Raw genomic sequence first — 18,279 nt, forward strand, 5'->3', positions numbered from 1 at the left:
GGGATGGGTTAGCCTGGTGATGGGTATTAAAGAGGGCATGTTCTGCGCGGAGCACTGGGTGTTATGCACAAACAATGAATCATGGAACACTACATCAAAAACTAATGATGTAATGTATGGTGATTAACGTAACAATAAAAAATTTAAAAAAAAAGAAATACCTGTGTTTTTTTTTTTTTTAAGATTTTTATTTATTTGAGAGAAAGAGAGAGAGAAACAGCATGAGAGGGGATAGGGTCAGAGGGAGAAGCAGGCTCCCTGCTGAGCCGGGAGCCCGATGTGGGATTTGATCCCAGGACTCCGGGATCATGACCTGAGCCGAAGGCAGTCGCTTAACCAGCTGAGCCACCCAGGCGACCGAAATACCTGTGTTTCATGTGCACGCAGCCTGCGCATTTGTTTCCATGTGATCTGTGGCTGCTTCTGCACCAGGCCCAAGGGAGTAGTTATGAAACCTGGTGGCCTTGTGGTTCTTTCCCTCTGGCCCTTTAGGGACGGGGCTAGCCTGTCATAGGTCATACACTTCGCAGGTTCACACCAGGCTGTCTGACTCGACAACCTGCACTTTTTTTTTTTTTTAAGATTTTATTTGAGTGAGGGAGCCCAGGCAGGGAGCCCGATGCAGGGCTCAATGCGGGGCTCCATCCCAGACCTCAGGACCACAACCTGAGCCCAAGGCAGATGCTTAACGGCTGAGCCACCCAGGCGCCCCATGACCTGCACTTTTATATCTACAATGGATCCACCTCCTCACACATGGTTTAAGACTCAATATTCCTAAAAGTTCTGACCAAGAGGAAAAGCCACAAGGTGCGGACTAGCTCATCAGTACCCAATTTTACGCATGCTCATGAACTGGCTCCTGGGCGCCCGAGGTTGCCCTTGGACTAGGGACTCCTGGACACTAAGCAGGCATTGTGCTCTATGAGCAGGTGTGGGAGTGAAGAACAAACTGACTCTGGTGTGATTGGTGGGGTGCCCCCTCTCAAGCTTTATTAAACCCCATCCCTGTTTTTTCTTCTAGAAAGTGGGGGAGCTCCAGACCCCAGAAGCAGGGGTAGGTCTACAGGGGTCACCCAGGATGACAACTAGGGCCCCTCCACATTTTATTGACTTATGAGAGGGGGTCGTGAAATCTCCAGCCGGTCAGGAGTGGGAGAGGAGCCAGAAGGTCTGAGGGTGGTGGTGCCAGAGCAGAGGTGTGCCTGGCTCCCCCAGCCCCGGTTCTCAAGACAAAGGAGCTTCATCTAGTATCTGTCTTGCATTGTGCAGACCAGCTTCCAGTCCCCATTCCAAACAAGGCCCTGCACTAATTTCTATTTAGAACCCTCAAGGACAACACAAGTGACTAGGAGAATTTCAGAACCCAAGGTTACTTAGAGATAAACTGCACATGTAATCATGTAAGTGGTCATCGAAACCAGGGCTTGTTTTTTTTTTAAGATTTTATTTATTTGCCAGAGAGAGCACGAGCAGGGGGAGTGGCAGGCAGAGGGAGAAGCAGACTCTACGCTGAGCAGGGAGCCCAACTTGGGGCTCAATCCCAGAATCCTGGGATCATGACCTGAGCCGAAGGGGGACGCCTGAGTGGCCGAGTCGGTTAAGCGTCTGCCTTCGGCTCAGGTCGTGATCCCAGGGTCCTGGGATCGAGTCCCACATTGGGCTCCTTGCTGGGCGGGGAGCCTGCTTCTCCCTCTGCCTGCCTCTGTCTCTCTCTCTCTGATAATAAAATCTTTAAAAAAAAAAAAAATATATATATGGCCTGAGCCGAAGGCAGACACTCAACCGACTGAGCCACCCAGGTGTCCCAAGGGCTTTTTTTTTTTTTAAATATTGCCAGAAAATGGAGCACCTGGGTAGCTCAATTGGTTGGGCATCTGCCTTGGGCTTAGGTCACTATCTCAGGATCCTGGGATCAGGCTCCTTATTCAGTGGGGAGTCAGCGTCTCCCTCTCCCCTGTCCCTCCCCACTGCTTGTGTGCGTGCTATCTCAAATAAATAAAATCTTTAAAAAAAATTAATAAAATTATCCTCATATTTTTCATAATTTGCCCTATTATCTACTTTTTAATATAAAGCATTTTAGCAACATGGATGTTAGGTATGAAAGGTATTTTCATATTTGGTGACTATATTATTGGGATATGCTAATTACTTACGGTACTACCCAGCGATTGCCCAATATTAAATGTAGCTTACTTGTGCTTTCAGCATCTAAATTCAGGAGTTCCTTAATGTGTAATCAATGAAATTCCTGAATAAAAACCATAAATGTGCAACAAGGAAGGTCCATGAAAGCGAAGGTGCAATTACATTACCGTATTTTTTTGTTGTTGTCAAAGAGAGAGAGAGAGAGAGAGAGAACACATGCTGCAGGTACAGGGAGAGGCAGGCTCCTTGGTGAGCAAGAAGCCTGAGGCAGGACTCGATCCCAGGACCCTGAGATCATGACCTGAGCGGAAGGCAGATGCTTAACCGACTGAGCCACCCACCCAGGCATCCCTACAAGATCAGATTTATCATCATATACAGGTAAGGGAGAATATGCCCACTCTGTTAGCCTCTAAGTTCTACGATAAATGACACAAAAGCAACCTAAGCTGGGTGCTTATTTGAGGTTTACTGTCTAGGAGGACCAATTAATAAAACAGAGTAAGATCCAAATCAAGATCAAAGCCTGTTGTATCTGCAAAACATCTTTAGGATTCCATGCTGTGGGTGAAAGAACAAAATCCTAATACCAGTCATTCACAGATGCGATTTAACTATTCACTTTGAGAGGAAAGAAACATAAAATTCTGTGAAATAGCAGCCAAGCTTTTTCACATTTTTCACATTCTCAAGGAGGTACTCCCAAGCCACTTTTCCTTATCCCTACAATCATGAGCAATATATCTATTTTCAAACAAACAGAAAAGGAAATACGTAAAATCCTTTCCAGAAGAAAAGCTTTTCCAATAAAATTTAAAATTTTTATTAATATTTAAATTATAAACCAAATGTTAGGAACCACATACAGACATGTTTGCTGTGGACAAATTAAGATTCGGAGGGCCTACTTTCAAATACAACTTCAGAATTAGTTGCAATAAATCAAGACATCTTCTCAGAATCTGTATGATTTCCTTCGGTTTACAACTCATGATGTGCAAAGTTTAATATAACCTGAAATAACTTACCATCTACCCTAAAAGCTACAGAAAATGGAATCGCTATTAGGATCGAATAACAACAAAACTTAAACATTTCAGCAGTTTTTCTTAAAAGTATAAAATATAGAAACTTGGAAAAGGTAATACTGTTGGTTGAGCTGTAAAACCTATAAAAACAAGTTTTGCCACAGCGCACAGATAAACTCGAGTATTCATTTGGCTTCCCCGACGCCCCCGCCCATGCAGCCGTCAGTTTAGCACTGGAAGACACAGAAAACCACACATCCTTACGTGAAGTCATGCAGACAGTGAGAAACAAGAGTGTGCAAAAGACAGACACGCCATACTCCCGACACCGTGGATGTGTCTACAGCGGACTTCCAGCTGACTCAGCGCCCGCAGTAACCTCAGACAGCGTCCCCTGGCAGTGCCGGCCGGCGGACTCAGATCTGGGGTCTCTCGCTGCAACAGGGAAAGTGGTCTTCGGTCCGGAACAGGACGGGCGGCTCGTAGCCGCTCTGCTGCGGCCTGCTGGAGGGCGCCTTGTTGAAGAAGGAGGGCACGCTGATCGTGTGCAGCAGTTTCCTGAAGGCGCTGGGAAAAGCGCCCAGCTCGGCCTCCGCCCTGGCCACCTGCTCCTCCATCCTGGCCACGCTGGCGCCGATCATCCCCACGAAGGCCTCGAGCCGGTCGATCTTGCTGTAGACCTGCCGCATCTCGGTGGCCTTCGCGTAAATGCGAGGCACACCCTCGCTGACGACGTGGGAGGAGTCTCCGCGCAGGATGTCCAGCATGCCCACGAACTCGTCCACTCTGGTGAGCAGGTCCTCCAGGCTGGCGTCCAGGGCCTCGACCTCGGGCCGCGGCCCGGCTCCCGGCAACAGGCAGGCGGCGCAGCCCGCGGCGGCGCGACGCAGCAGCGGCAGATCGCGGCCCGGCGCGCCCAGCTCTGAGCCCTCGTCCTCCCACGGCCCCGACGCGCTGCTGTGGCTCTGGGACACGTTGCCGCTGTCCCCGCTCCAGGCAGCTCCCTGGAGCTCGGCCTCCTCCTCCGCCGACCCCTCGCGCGGCGGCCCATCACCCGCGGGACGATCCTCCATGGCCCGCTACGGCCGGGCGGCCCGCCCCGCTTCCGGCTTCCCAGTTCGGCTTCCGGCCCCTCCGCACGCACGCGGGCGCGGGCGCGCCCCAGCCTCCGGCCTCCGCGCGCTCACGTACACGCACGCGCGCCAATCTGTTTCCAGCCCCTGGACGCTCGTGCGCGCGCACGTGCTCGCAGAACCCTTTTTTAAAATGTGAAGGTGTAACAGAACTAGGGTAAGACGCGTACGTCCTCAGTGTATCTTCTGCGTGTTCACACAATCATGTAACCTCCATCCACATCAAGATATAGAACATGTCAAGGACCCGTGAGGAGCTTCCCACTGTCCCTAGTTTCTTTTTGCTACTTATATTGAAATGAAAGAGAAGAGAAATAAACAAAAGGAAGGTCCCTTAACCTTGCTATTCTTTTTTTTAAAATATTTTATTTATTTATTTGATAGAGAGAGAATGAGAGATAGCACAAGAGGGAAGAGGGTCAGATGGAGAAGCAGACTCCCCGCCAAGCAGGGAGCCCGATGCGGGACTCGATCCCGGGACTCCAAGATCATGACCTGAGCCGAAGGCAGTCGCTTAACCAACTGAGCCACCCAGGCGCCCCAACCTTGCTATTCTTGATGACTTGGAATGTTCTCAGCTTTTTTCCACACTTCCCCCAACACTTGGTATTGTCAATATTTTCATTTTTAGCCATTCTTGTGGATGTATAGTGAGTGCTATCTGTGTGGTTTTAATTGGCATTCCCCTGTTGAATCTTTTTTTTTTAAGATTTTATTTATTTGAGAGAGAGAGAGAGAGAGAGAGAGCACATGAGAGGAGGGAGGGTCAGAGGGAGAAGCAGACTCCCCGCTGAGCAGGGAGCCCGATGCGGGACTCGATCCGGAGACTCCAGGATCATGACCTGAGCCGAAGGCAGTCGCTTAACCAACTGAGCCACCCAGGCGCCCTCCCCTGTTGAATCTTGAACTTTAGCACCTTTTTATATACTTTTTGGCCATGTGGATATTCCATTTTGTGAAGTGCTGGCTCAAGTCTTGCCCACCTTTTTTTTTTTTTTTTTTTAAGATTTTATTCATTTATTTGACAGAGAGAGACACAGCGAGAGAGGGAACACAAGCAGGGGGAGTGGGAGAGGGAGAAGCAGGCCTCCTGCTGAGCAGGGAGCCTGATGTGGGGCTCGATCCCAGGACCCTGGGGCCACGACCTGAGCCAAAGGCAGATGCTTGACCACTGAGCCGCCCAGGCGCCCAAGTCTTGCCCACTTTTAAATTGAGTTATTTGTCTTTTCCTTATTGATCTATAGAAGTTCTCAATACAGTTTGAATATAAGTTCTTTGTCATATATCTTCCTTTAATAAGTTCCAATTCATCAAACCAGGAAGGTTTGGAGAGTGAAAGGGGACACTCAGGACACACGATATAAAATATTTTCTAAAATTTTTTGTGCTGTATGATCTTTAATTAATTATAAAGTCTTCCAGTCACCTCACCTAGGGACCATTTTACCCGCTGCTCTGTTTGGCCGCCAATCTCTTGTCCCTCTCTCCAGCAATGGTGAGGTGGATACCCTTTCCACGGGGAAGAGAAATCCATGGTTTGTTGCCTTTGCCAATAACAAAAATGTTGGAGAGTTGGGTGGCAGAGCTGTTGCCCTTGGCATCTTTCACGTGAACGACATCAAAAGAACCAGGGTGTCTCTCTCTCTGTTGGTGATCACACCAATTCTTCCCAGGTTAGCACCTCCGGTCACCATACACAGATTGCCCGTGTCAAACTTGATGAAATCAGTGATGTCTCCAGTCTCCAAATCAATCTGGATGGTGTTATTCACCTTAATGAGGGGATCAGGGTAGCAGATGGTGTGAGCATCTTGAGTCACCAAACGAGGGATTCCTTTTGTCCCCACAAAGGTCTTTCTCACTTTGTACAACTTATACTTGGCCTTCTCAGGTGTAATCCGATGAACAGCAAAGCGACCTTTGGTGTCATAGATCAGACAGAAATTCTCCCCAGTCTTGTCAATGATGATGACATCCATAAAACCAGCGGGGTAGGTTATATCAGTTCAGACCTTGCCACCAATCTTTTTTTTTTTTTTTTTTAAGATTTTCTTTCTTTCTTTATTTGACACAGAGAGAGGGAGAGAGACAGCGTGAGAGGGAACACAAGCAGGGGGAGTGGGAGAGGGAGAGGCAGGCTTCCCGTGGAGCAGGGAGCCCGATGCGGGGCTTGATCCCAGGACCCCGGGATCGTGACCTGAGCCGAAGGCAGACGCTTAACGACTGAGCCACCCAGGCACCCCTCTTGCCATCAATCTTAATAAAATGCTGCATACAGATCTTTTTTTTTTTAAGATTTTTATTTATTTATTTGAGAGAGAGAGAACGAGAGATAGCACGAGAGGGAAGAGGGTTAGAGGGAGAAGCAGACTCCCTGCCAAGCAGGGAGCCCGATATGGGACTCGATCCCGGGACTCCAGGATCATGACCTGAGCCGAAGGCAGTCGCTTAACCAACTGAGCCACCCAGGCGCCCCAGATCTTATTTACTTCATCTCCTGTTAGGACATACTTAAGTCTGTTCCTTAGGAAGATGATTGAAAGCAGACATTCTCTCAGCTTATGGGGACCAGCAGATGGGTGAGGAGCAAACACACCGATCAGTTTATCCAGTATCCAATACTACATGCTTCAGATGCTCTTGGAACCACGGGCCATGGCTGCACTAGGCATGAAAAGAGCAAGATATAAAATCTTGGGCAAACCATATCATATAATTATTAGGAACTACAAAGATCATGAGATGATCATTAGGGATCATATGTCCAATGCCCAGCCTGGAGCAACAGGTGGAAATTGACACTCAGAGATATGTGTTCGGGTTAACCAACTTGTCCAAGGTCACAGAACAAGAAACTGGAGGGACTAGGAGGACCCAATGCAGGATGTTTCTGACTCTAAAAGCTTTGACATCAAATAACCTCTGTTCACTGTCATAATAATTATAACACTATCACCACTTATATCTGCGGGTGCTTTGGTATTTGCAAAACACTTTCCTGCACATCATCTCACATATGCATCGTCCCATTGACGGATATTCAGCCTGGGATCACCGGTCTTTACTTACGAGACTGGAACACTAAAGCTCTAATCTGTGGCCCTGTTGCAAGCAGTATCCCTCCAAAGTACGGTTAGTGGGACACTGGCTGAACAAGACTGGAAAGAGGCTCCATCCATTCCACAGTGGCATACTCTCAGTGCGCAAACATTTTTTGTTAAATGAATATTAAAGCAGCATTTTACTGGGCCCCTGCTGTTTTGCAGGTCCTGTAGGTGCTAAGGACCGAGACCAGAACCCGTCCTCAAGGAGCCTCTAGTAGGCAGAGGCACTTATATTTTAGGAAAGGAGGCCTTCTCTCTAAAACATTCCCTAAGGCCCTACTTGTGTCCAGGCTGCCAGGAGAGGCTAAGGACAGAGCCAAATCAGAAGTGGCCCTTCATCTTGGGTTGCTTATAGCCTGGTGAAGATGATGCAGGCAGGTTGGGTCTGAGGACCCTGAGGGGGGGGCCCTGTAGGACCAACTCTGCACAGGACAGAAATCAAATGCGAGCCAGAGAAAGTAAAAACAGAGTTTATTGAATAGTGTGAATGACAGAGTTTAGCAGACTGAGTGTCTGGGAGACTCAGAAAGGAAAGGAGAATGAGTCTCTTCCTTGCTTGGGGCTAGGGGTTTATATTGGAAAGGGATGTAGGGTACGTGTTCCTTCAGGAATCCAGAGTAGGGTCCGCTCAAAGGTGAGTGGCAGGTGAATAATAGGTGTGATTCTATAAATCATCGAAGGTAGGGGTTATTGATGCCAGCGTCAGCTTAAGTTTGTTCAAAGCTAATGTCCTGGAAACATGTTTGGGATCTGGCTCTTCTTGGATGTTATCAGGTGTTTGGGGGCCTAAGACAAAAATTCAGAGAATGACTAACTTTCTTGTTTCCCTTTGAAGTGGGAACATAGCTTCTTTGGTTTATTCAGATGCAAAATATAGAACATGAGTAAGTGTGGTCTAGTAGAGAAAGAAGAGAGACAGGGCCTTTCTGAAATGGAGTACCTTCAGCTCCCCTACCTCGAAGAGAGGCCAAAACCTACTGACCAGAACAATCCGGCAGCGGGAGAAAAATACCCCCAGGACAAAAATCTGGGAGCAAGGGGTGGGGAGTACAGAGAAAAGGCCAGTTAGGATTCCGGGTTTTTGACTTAAGGGCCCTGTCCCAGAAGAGGGAGCATGTGCTCTAGTTGAGAGCAGCGACTGTAGACCCAAATGGCTCAGGTTCAAATTCTGACCCTAAGCACGGTTTTTAGCCAGTTTTTCATCTAACAGGTTTGCTCTGAGGTTAAATGAATTAATCTAAGCACTTAGAGCAGTGCGTGCCTGGATAGTAAGTGCTGTAAACATCAGCCTGTGTTATTCAAATACTAGGGAGGGAAAATTGCTTTCACTTAAAAAAAAATAAAGAAAAAGTAAAAGTAAAAGCCGGGGGATGCCCTCGCGGAGGAGGTAAGCAAGGCGCTGCCAAAGCGCTCCCAAGGCCTAATTAGAGAAGGGGGCGGGGCAGGGGGCGGGAAGCGGGGGGGGGGGGCGCGCGCGCCCGGGACAGAGTCCCGTCTGCGTGCGCGCACCCGCCACCAGGCTTGTCCCAGGCACGGCCGTAAGGGGGCCGGGCCACGTCGTGAAAGTGCCGCCAACACGCCCGCAGCTAGTGATGGCTGCAGGTATCCGTGGTTGGCCCGGCCGCGGTGTGCGTTCAGGGCGTGGCTGTCCGTAGCGGTTCTGAAGCGGACGGCGTAAAAGGAGGAACACTGAGGGATAATTCGGGAGCACTGCTGTTGCGCGGCTGCCCGCAGTAACGGCTTAGCCGTCCCCAGGGGTGCGGGCATGAAGAAGTGGCAGGACAGATGCGGCCCTGGGACATCGTCGAGCTGGCGGAGCCGGAGGAGGATTTCGAGCAGTTCCTGCTCCCGGTCATCAACGAGATGCGGGAGGACATCGCGGCCCTCACCCGGGAGCACGGGAGAGCCTACATGCGGAACAGGAGCAAGCTGTGGGAGATGGACAATATGCTCCTCCAAATAAAAACGCAGGTGGAGGCGTCGGAGGAGAGCGCCCTGAACCATCTGCAGAACCCCAACGACGGAGTGGAGGGCAGAGCGGCCAAGAGGTGCGAGAAGGCCGAGGAGAAGGCCAAGGAGATCGCGAAGATGGCAGAGATGCTGGTGGAGCTGGTGCGGCGGATAGAGAGAAGCGAGTCGTCCTGAAGGAGCGCGGGCGGTAAGGCGGGAGGCCGGCGGGGCCGGGTGCGGGGCCGGGTGCGGGCCGGGTGCGGGGCCGGGTGCGGGGCCGGGTGCGGGGCCGGGTGCGGGCCGGGTGCGGGCCGGGTGCGGGGCCGGGTGCGGGGCCGGGTCGTCAACATCGCCGATTTCAGTAGCTTCCCGGGTGGTCGTCCTGTCGTAGGAGTGAAGGTGAAGCCTCGGTCTCACTGCGTCAGAAGTGGGGCAGTGGGAGCAAAGCTGAGGTTGAGAGGAAAGTGAGTGCGTGCTGGCCTGGATAGGTGATAGTAGATCCTCCCGCCCCCGCCGGTCATTAGAGAAAAATTAGAATAACTCGGTTTGTCTTTGTGAAACCGAAAATTCACCTCCAAAGGGACAGTTGCTGGAGGTAGAGCCGCCGAGGCACCAAGGAGGGTGGTGGCGGGGGACCAAAGGAAACTTAGCCATAGAGCAAAATAGGGGAGGGGGAGAACACAGGAAAAGAAACAGAGAAGTGTGAAGCTGTAGGCCTTGCCTAGAAATGTCCAGGTTCTTCTAGAAGGCAGACGTGTCAGAGGACTCTGTCTGAAAGAAGTGGCATTCTTTTTTTTTTATTAACTTATTTTTTAAAAAGATTTTTGTTTATTTATTTGACACAGAGAGACACAGCGAGAGAGGGAACACAAGCAGGGGGAGTGGGAGAGGGAGAAGCAGGCTTCCTGCGGAGCAGGGAGCTCGATGCCAGGCTTGATCCCAGGACCCTGGGACCATGACCTGAGCCAAAGGCAGAGGCTTAACGACTGAGCCACCGAGGTACCCCAAGAAGTGGCATTCCTGTGGATGGTTAATTCTTTTTTTTTTTTTAAATACCAGGATGCAGAAATCTGAGACTCAGTGTCTTGACGGTAAATTTCTTCCAGTTGTGCCTTAGGTTCACAGCTGATGGACTCTGGTCACCTGGGCTGACACCTCGAGAAAGCTGAAATAGCTTGTTGTTTATTCTGTTTTTGTATGTTTTTTATCTGCATGTGACAGCCTCCCTTAGGGTCAGTGGTTGTATAAAGGAGCCAAACGAGAATTCGTCCCTCGGATGCGCAGCAAGCCAGTAAAAGACTGACATGGAGGTTTTGCAGTGAAGAGAGGTAGGCTGTTCTTGGTGTGGCACCACTCAGGAGAATGGGGAGCTAATGCTCCAAGTCCCAAACTGCCCGATGGCTTTCAGGTGAGGGTTTTTAAGGGCAAAATTTGGGGCGGGGGTCTCCTCAGAAGCTGGACGCCCTTGATGGATTAGAGGTGGAGTTGTGTTCACAGGTGTTACTTAGTTATTCGGTCCCATGGAGGGTCTGTCTTTTCGATCTTAAGAGATTTGGAATCTGAAAAATGTCTTTTTTTTTTAAGATTTTATTTATTTATTTGTCAGAGAGAGAGAGAGCTCGTAGGCACTAGAGCACACAAACAAACACAAGCAGGGGGACCCGCAGACAGAGGGAGAAGCAGGCTCCCCGCTGTACAAGGAGCCTGATGCGGGGCTGAAGTGAGGCTGATGTGGGGCTCTATCCCAGGACCCTGGGATCATGACCTGAGCCAAAGGCAGATGCTTAACCGACTGAGCCACCCGGGCGTTCCCAAAATGTCTTTCTTATGTTAGAGATTTCCTTAGGTACATCTGGTGATTCTTTGGTCAGGATAGTGTCGTTCAGCAGCTGGTACGTGCCTAAAGGAGCTACTTCTCTGCGCGTAAACTAGTGGGATTGCATCCTTCACGTTCCTTTGAATGATCCGCAAGCATTCCGGGCTCTTGGGTCTGGGTCTGCGTGTTTCCTTGCCAGTCCAGCTGTGCCTGGGGACGCTAAGACCTCTAGTGTTTGTCTTTTCATCTGAATTAACAAGGTGGATACTGGCTTCAGCTGGTGACCCTGACATGGGTTTAGATTGTCCAGTGTATTTGGTTCCTGAGAAATAACTATTGCATGAGAAATACTCTCATAAGGGAAATGGGGCTTAATGAAGAGTGGTTTCAGCGCTCAGGTTTATTGTTGTTACTTTGCTGTGTTTGGAATGTTGGAGTGGCCTTGTGTTTTGCTGTTACCCATGTGACCTGATTGTTCTCTGGACCTTCAGAACGTGTGTAGACTTGGGGCCAGAGTCTTCTGTCTGTGGAGATGCATGGAAGGCACTGCTTGGGTGAAGCTGGTGACTGGCGTAGGGGTGAGACTGCTTTGGGAAGCACTAGGAAGAACTAGAAGGCACTTGGAGATGGAAGATGGTTAGGTGTATATTCTGGAACTTTGATTCCTGTGAGACGCAGGAGGAGACCTGTGTCTTGTGGCATAGTGTCTGGTGTATGTGGTGTCACCTGTCCAGTGAGTTTATTGAGACAACCTCGCTGGCCCCAAATGACAAAGAAGTTTGGATAGGGAATGATGGGAGTATGCTTCGCTGTCGGAATGCCCTCACACGTTACAGGGGTTTCAGAGGATTGCATCAAAGAGACAATCTACAAGGAGCCTGGGGACGCTGGAGAAAGGAAAAGGCATCATCAGGGCCCATAAAGTCCTTTCTAGTCTATCAGAGTAGACCTGACGGGTATTTGAGGTCAAAGTCAGACATGTGATAAATAAGTGTTTATTTACCTCGAAAAACAAAGATCTATAGAAAACCTTTTTTCAAGATGTTCAGATGACCAAAGCCCCTGTGTGTGTGTTGTTATTTTTTTTTTTAAGATTTTATTTATTTTTGTTTATTTATTTGACAGAGAGAGACACAGTGAGAGAGGGAACACAAGCAGGGGGAGTGGGAGAGGGAGAAGCAGGCTTCCCGCCGAGCAGGGAGCCCGATGCGGGGCTCGATCCCAGGACCCTGGGATCATGACCTGAGCCGAAGGCTTAACAACTGAACCACCCAGGCGCCCCGTCCCTGTGTGTGTTAATAAATTTCTTTTGAAATGGACACCCTTCTTTCAGCGCTGCCATCAGCAAGCGAGACTGAGCTGCTTGAAGTTTGGGGTTCTCTGTGAGCCCAGAACCTGGAGGGAGAATTGCTTATGTCAAGTGCTGTGGGGATGGGATGACAGAACACTCAGCTCCTAACAGAGATGAACTTCAGGCCATCGGTATGCTGAAAAGTTGTTTAGCCTCTCAATCGGTGGGAGCATAACATGCTTTCTGTCCCATCCGAGGAATGTGAAGGAAAGGCCTGGGTTGGGAAGAGCTGGGACCAGTAATTGCACTGCAGTGTGCTTGAGTATCTGTGGGAGCATGAGGAGGGATTCAGCCCTCATGGAGGGGACTGGGAAGCTCTTCAGAGCAAATGACTTGCCCTTGAATATGGAGTACAACCTCTGAGAGTAGACACCAGGGGAGCACCAGAAGCTCAGGGAACCACGTGAGCTGCAGCCCTGGGGATACTGTGGGGGGCACTGTGGGAGCCAGGTGAGAGGGGCAAGCAGAGGAGAGAGGCTTCATCAGGGAGTTAATGCATCTGCATCAGCCTATGTAAGGGATGCTCAAAGCCATAGGACAGGCAGGGTGCAATTTCCAGAGTCACTAAATGGGATTTGATCAGAGCAAACACATGTTCATGATGACAGGCCGAGATACATGTCTTGGATGAATGTGTACTTTTGTCATAAAGTACTTGGGCACAAAGAAAGTCCTTTGCAGAGGCTGTTTCTGTCTGTGGAATCCTTGTCCGTGCTCCTGCCCTTATGAAGTCTTGAGCAGGAACAGAAGTGCTGGGAGCCCTTGAGACCCAGGAGGAGGGGAGTGTCCGTGGTCACATCTGTAGCGTGGGAGGCTTACACTGCTTATGGTCTGTGCATCGGTGGGAGCTTGGGTGAAGGCAAGAATATGGGGGCTGGTGCAGATGGGGGTTGAGGGCCTGACCTCAAGCAGGGGAGTAGGGAGACCCACTAGGCTTTCCTGGGGTCAAGACTTGGTTTCTCTCTGTGTCAGTCAACCCAACTAAGTTAAACTGTGCTAACAGTTCACCCAAAGTCTTTGTGGCTTACAGCCCACAAGGTTTCTCCTTCCTGTTGATGTACATTGCAGGTTAGTTACTCCATGTTGTCTTAATTGGAGGAGCTGGTTGAAGAAGCACCCCCTCTTTGAGATATTATGGACCTTGATTGAGGAAACTTTTATAAGTTGCTTCACTGATTTAAAAACAGATGTGTTGGGACTGAAAAACTTGCCATACCTCTGTGTGTGTGTGTGTGTGTGTGTGTGTGTGTGTGTAGATGTCTACAGTGTATGCATAGGTTTCCCCCCCCCTTTTTTTTTAAGATTTTATTTATTTATTTGACAAGAGAGAGACACAGCGAGAGAGGGAACACAAGCAGGGAGAGTGGGAGAGGGAGAAGCAGGCTTCCCACGGAGCAGGGAGCCCGATGGAGGGCTTGATGCGGGGCTTGATGTGGGGCTCGATCCCAGGACCCTGGGATCATGACCTGAGCCGAAGGCAGACGCTTAACGACTGAGCCACCCAGGTGCCCCAAAGCCTAACTTTTTTTTTTTTTGAGAGAGAACTTGTGTGCTTGTGGTGGGGGAAGGGGCAGAGGAAGTTGGAGAGAGAGAGTCTTTTTTTCTTAAAGATTTTATTTATTTATTTGACAAGAGAGAGACACAGCGAGAGAGGGAACACAAGCAGGGGGAGTGGGAGAGGGAGAAGCAGGCTTCCCACGGAGCAGGGAGCCTGATGCGGGGCTCGATCCCAGGACCCCGGGATCATGACCTGAGCCGACTGTCACTTAACCAACTGAGCCACCCAGGCGCCCCTAGGTTTTCCCCTTGATTAACTGACCATAGATTATATTCCTCCATTAGGGTGAATTTCATCCCTTCATTATCCCAGGGCTTGATGCTAAGCCTCCTTCATGGTCAGAGCCTTAAAGTCTTCTGAATCATTTTGGACCCTTGGTTCTAATGCAGAGCACTGTGGTGACAAGGGGATGGTCTTCACTCATGCTTGTGATGCAGTGTAATGGAGAGGCATGCAGGGCTTTGTGTGGATTTCCTATTTTAATTTATAAATTTTTCCCCTACTTGGATTATGTGTCTGTGGAATTGAAACAACTTCCAAGTCAGCTAGAAAATTTGAATTGCTGGGGCGCCCGGGTGGCTCAGTCGGTTAAGCAGCTGCCTTCGGCTCAGGTCATGATCCCGGGGTCCTGGGATCGAGTCCCACGTCCGGCTCCCTGCTCAGCGGAGAGCCTGCTTCTCCCTCTCCCTCTGCCTGCCACTCTGCCTACTTGTGCTCTCTATCTATCTGTCAAATAAATAAATAAAATCTTAAAAAAAAAAAAAAGAAAATTTGAATTGCCTTCTGTCAGCAGCTCTGAACTCATTTGTCATGGATGAACCCGTCGTGCCCAAATTCCCCTTGCTGTGAAGTCTGAAATTCTGTGCTCTTTTCCAGAAGGCTTGGGAAATTCTTCAGCGGTCACTTGGGTCAGTTGGCTTGTGAGGCCTGAGTCTTCACTCCTGTTTTGTTGCAATACAATACAAAACAATACTTTTGTTTCTTCTGAAAGCAGGCGAGTATCCAATATCCACATAGCTCACTAGGCCACTTTTTGAGTGTCTGCTTCCACGTTGCCTTATGCTTTCTCTTTAAAACAGCACTGCCATCCCCGGGGCTCTCTATGCCCTTTTATCTTCTCACTACCTGACATGTGGTTATTAATTTGTGTATTGTCTGAGCTCTCCATGTGGAACGTCAGCCCCTCGGGGGCAGGAATTTTGTTTACCCACTAAATTCCCAGCCCTGAGATGAATGCTTGGCTGCCACATGGTTGGTGCTTAATACTCATTGAATGAATTAGTATCAATTCAGTATGTAAATTAAATTTGATTGTGAGGCGCCTGGGTGGTTGGTTTGGTTGAGCGTCTGACACTTGGTCTCAGCTCAGGTCATGAGATTGAGCCCTGTGTCTGCTTGACACACAGAGCCCTTGGCTCTGCTTGAGATTCTCTCCCTTTCCCTCTCTCTCAAAAATAAATAAGTCTTAAAAAAAATTTAATTGTGTCTGCTGACCAGTGCAGATAACTCAAACTGAGGTTTCTAGGCCAGAAACTTTGATGTCCTTGATTTCTCCCTCTTTCTCAGCAACCCCTTCCTTCTTCCTCACTGTCACTGAAGCATATTGAATCTAGGACCAGAATGTACCTTGGATTCATCTGCCCCCTCCCACTGCCCTAGGCCACTAGTGCAATGCTCTGGCTTCGTGCCAGCCCTGGTCCTGGTTTTGCTGGGACGCCTGGCTGGCTCAGTCAGGTTCAGTCCGCCTTCAGCTCAGGTCGTGGTCCCAGGGTCCTGAGATCAGGTCCCACATCAGGCTCCTTGCTCAGTGGGGAGCCTGCTTCTCCCTCTGCCTGCCGCTCCCCCCTGCTTGTGCTCTCTCTCTGACAAATAAAGTCTGTAAAAAAGAGCGAGCACGAGTGGGGTGGAGGGGCGAGAGAGAGGGACAGGCAGACTCCCCGGTGAGCGGTGAGAGTAGAGCTCTGACGGGCTCGGCAGAGGGCCGCGCGGCCTGCGGGCCTCGGTGGGTCCAGTGCGGGGTGGCGCTCCCTCGGTGCGGAGCCACCCCAGAAGCAGGGACCGGGCCTCCGCCGGCCCCGGGCACAGGGGGCAGTCAGCAGGCGGCCTGTCCTACCCACTGACCATGTCCTGTCCCTCTCCGGCTCCCCACCGGGCAGGAGTAGGAAGGGAGGAGGCAGGGGACTCGTTGTGTTGGAGGTGGGGGCGCTGAGGGGGTCAGGAAATAATCCATGTCCATCAGACTGGGAGCATCTCACAAGCATTTTACTGATCACAGGGGCGGCCACAGGCCGGCAGGAGGCGAGGACGCACAGGACTCTGGTCTGGAAGCCAGGGGCTGCTCCGCCTCGGGGTTGGCCGGGCGTCAGGGGAGCCCCGCCCGCTCAAAGAACTTGTGGCAGGCGGCCGTGAGCATGGCCACAAACACGATGAACTCGTTGAAGTCCACCTCGGCGTCGCCGTTGGCGTCCAGGTCTTTAAGCAGTTTGTCCACGGCGTCCCTGTCCCTTTTAGTCTGGAGACAGAGGCCCGGGGTTAGCACTGCTGCGGGGGGGGGGGGGGGGGGGGGGGGGGGGGGGCGCCGGGGGCGGGGCAGGGGAGGTCACCGGGCTCCGGGGCAGCTACCCCCGGAGCCACAGTTGGGTTTAGGGCCAATCGGAATCGCGTGGTGCAGCTCAGGAGGCAGCACGTCCCACTGGCAAGTTTGGAAGGGGGTGTCTTCGAACTGTTTAAGATGCTTTAGAAGGGGGACCACCCCCAGGCCGCGCCGCCAGCTTGGCGGGGTCCCCTCAGGAGATCGCATTTGGGCCATGCACTGCACACCCCTCCCCTTCCCTCCCCTCCCCTCCCCTCCCCTCCCCTTCCCTCCCCTCCCCTCGGCCTCGGTCTCGGTCTGATCCGTGAGGAAAGGGGAAAGGGGAAATCCGGGACGGCGGCCTGGCGGGGGGCGGGGCTGGACAGGGGTGCCAGGGCCTCACCTCGCACCACCCCCTGCAGGGGTGTCCTTGCGCCCAGTACCCCGCAGCCACCCACACTGGGGCTCGAAGTTTGTAGCCAACAGCCCCCCAGGACCGCAGCCCCCACTGCACCGGGCGCTGGGCTTTTCCACGTCCGCTGGAGGCCTGGGGGACTGCGGCCCGAGCCCCACCTTTTTTTTTTTTTTTTTAAGATTTTACTTATTTATTTGAGAGAGAGAAATGAGAGATAGAGAGCACGAGAGGGAAGAGGGTCAGAGGGAGAAGCAGACTCCTTGCCGAGCAGGGAGCCCGAAGCGGGACTCGATCCTGGGACTCCAGGACCATGACCCGAGCCGAAGGCAGTCGGCTTAACCAACTGAGCCTCCCAGGCGCCCCTGAGCCCCACCTTTTACCAAGTGCTTCGGTGAGGATCCCAGGCTTAGCCACTGGTTCTCAAGTTGTGTTCCCCGGACCACCTGGCGCTGCCCCCTCCGGCAGCAACCCCTAACCTTGGGCTCAAAATCCCCCTGGGTTAGGCTCAAACTTGGCTGGTTGTCAGAACACCTGCACCCACGCCCAATTCCCCACTGGTCAGGGGCGTTCAGTGAGCATCAGGGTGTGAGACTGTTTGCTGTGATATTAAGTTAAAAAAGAAAGTAAATTGCATATTTAGAATTTCATGCACATCAGCTTTGAGCTTTGGGGAAAAGGCTGAAAGGAAGAGGGAGAATGTGTTGGGGGGATTTCTTGCCTCCACATTTCTGTATTTTTACATTTTCTACCACCAACACATTTATAAAAGACAAAAACAAAAGAACTTCATTTAAAGATCTATATGCTCACTGACTTTACATACTGAAGTGCTCAGTGTGTTTGAATTGACTGAAATTTTAGGCTTCCGTTTTCAAGAACCAGCTCAGGGTAGACCCATTAGAGGGCAGGTAGGTGGGGTTTGGTGGCGCCAGGAGGTGGGCCAGAGGGGGAGGGGAGGAGTGGGAAAGAAGGGGGGCTGGAGCTGAGGAGCTGAGCGGAAGAGAAGGGGAGGGAGGGGGAGAGAGGGAGGGAGGGGAGGAGGGAGAAGGGGAGGAGGGAGAAGGGGAGGGAGGAGGGAGAAGGGGAGGGAGGAGAGAAGGGGAGGAAAGGGGGGAAAGGGGGAGGGGAGGAGGGGAGGAGGGTGGAGGGGAGGAAAGGGGGGAGGGTGGAAGGGAGGGGGAGGAGGGGAGGAAGGGGGGAG

The 18,279-nt window shown here is 51.1% G+C and overlaps 3 protein-coding genes and 1 pseudogene across 7 annotated transcripts in view; 1 reads left to right on the forward strand and 3 right to left on the reverse strand.

The window, feature by feature from the left end:
• Window positions 1–2,958: 2,958 nt before the first annotated feature.
• BLOC1S4 (biogenesis of lysosomal organelles complex 1 subunit 4) lies at window positions 2,959–4,302 on the reverse strand. The gene has a single exon (XM_025887742.2). It carries the CDS (start codon window positions 4,250–4,252, stop codon window positions 3,596–3,598), a length of 657 nt encoding a protein of 218 aa, XP_025743527.1. The 5' UTR covers window positions 4,253–4,302; the 3' UTR covers window positions 2,959–3,595.
• Window positions 4,303–5,755: 1,453 nt separating this feature from the next.
• LOC112835856 (small ribosomal subunit protein eS4, X isoform-like) lies at window positions 5,756–9,183 on the reverse strand (annotated as a pseudogene).
• The window catches only part of LOC112836066 (MORF4 family-associated protein 1-like), a 34,371-nt gene continuing 25,072 nt past the window's right edge, over window positions 8,981–18,279 (forward strand). For 3 of the 5 annotated variants that reach the window (XR_012377846.1, XM_073891413.1, XM_073891414.1), the window contains exon 1: window positions 8,981–9,574. Coding sequence is in view for 4 of the 5 variants with exons in the window: in XM_073891413.1 (XP_073747514.1) it covers window positions 9,202–9,561 (360 nt within the window). In the remaining variant the exon portion in view is untranslated. Of the gene's footprint in view, window positions 9,575–10,587; window positions 13,795–18,279 lie in introns of those variants that run through there. The other 2 variants (XM_025887744.2, XM_025887745.2) reach the window with 2 other exon arrangements.
• Window positions 16,338–18,279, reverse strand: part of S100P (S100 calcium binding protein P) — a 3,097-nt gene continuing 1,155 nt past the window's right edge. Inside the window, exon 2 of the mRNA XM_025887746.2 lies at window positions 16,338–16,603. Coding sequence (XP_025743531.1) covers window positions 16,454–16,603 — 150 coding nt within the window. The 3' untranslated portion in view covers window positions 16,338–16,453. The remainder of the gene's footprint in view (window positions 16,604–18,279) is intronic.

This window comes from Callorhinus ursinus, unplaced genomic scaffold (assembly GCF_003265705.2).
Source record: "Callorhinus ursinus isolate GAN/ISIS: 27379988/994484 unplaced genomic scaffold, GSC_fseal_2.0 scaffold4, whole genome shotgun sequence".
Lineage (NCBI taxonomy): Eukaryota > Metazoa > Chordata > Mammalia > Carnivora > Otariidae > Callorhinus > Callorhinus ursinus.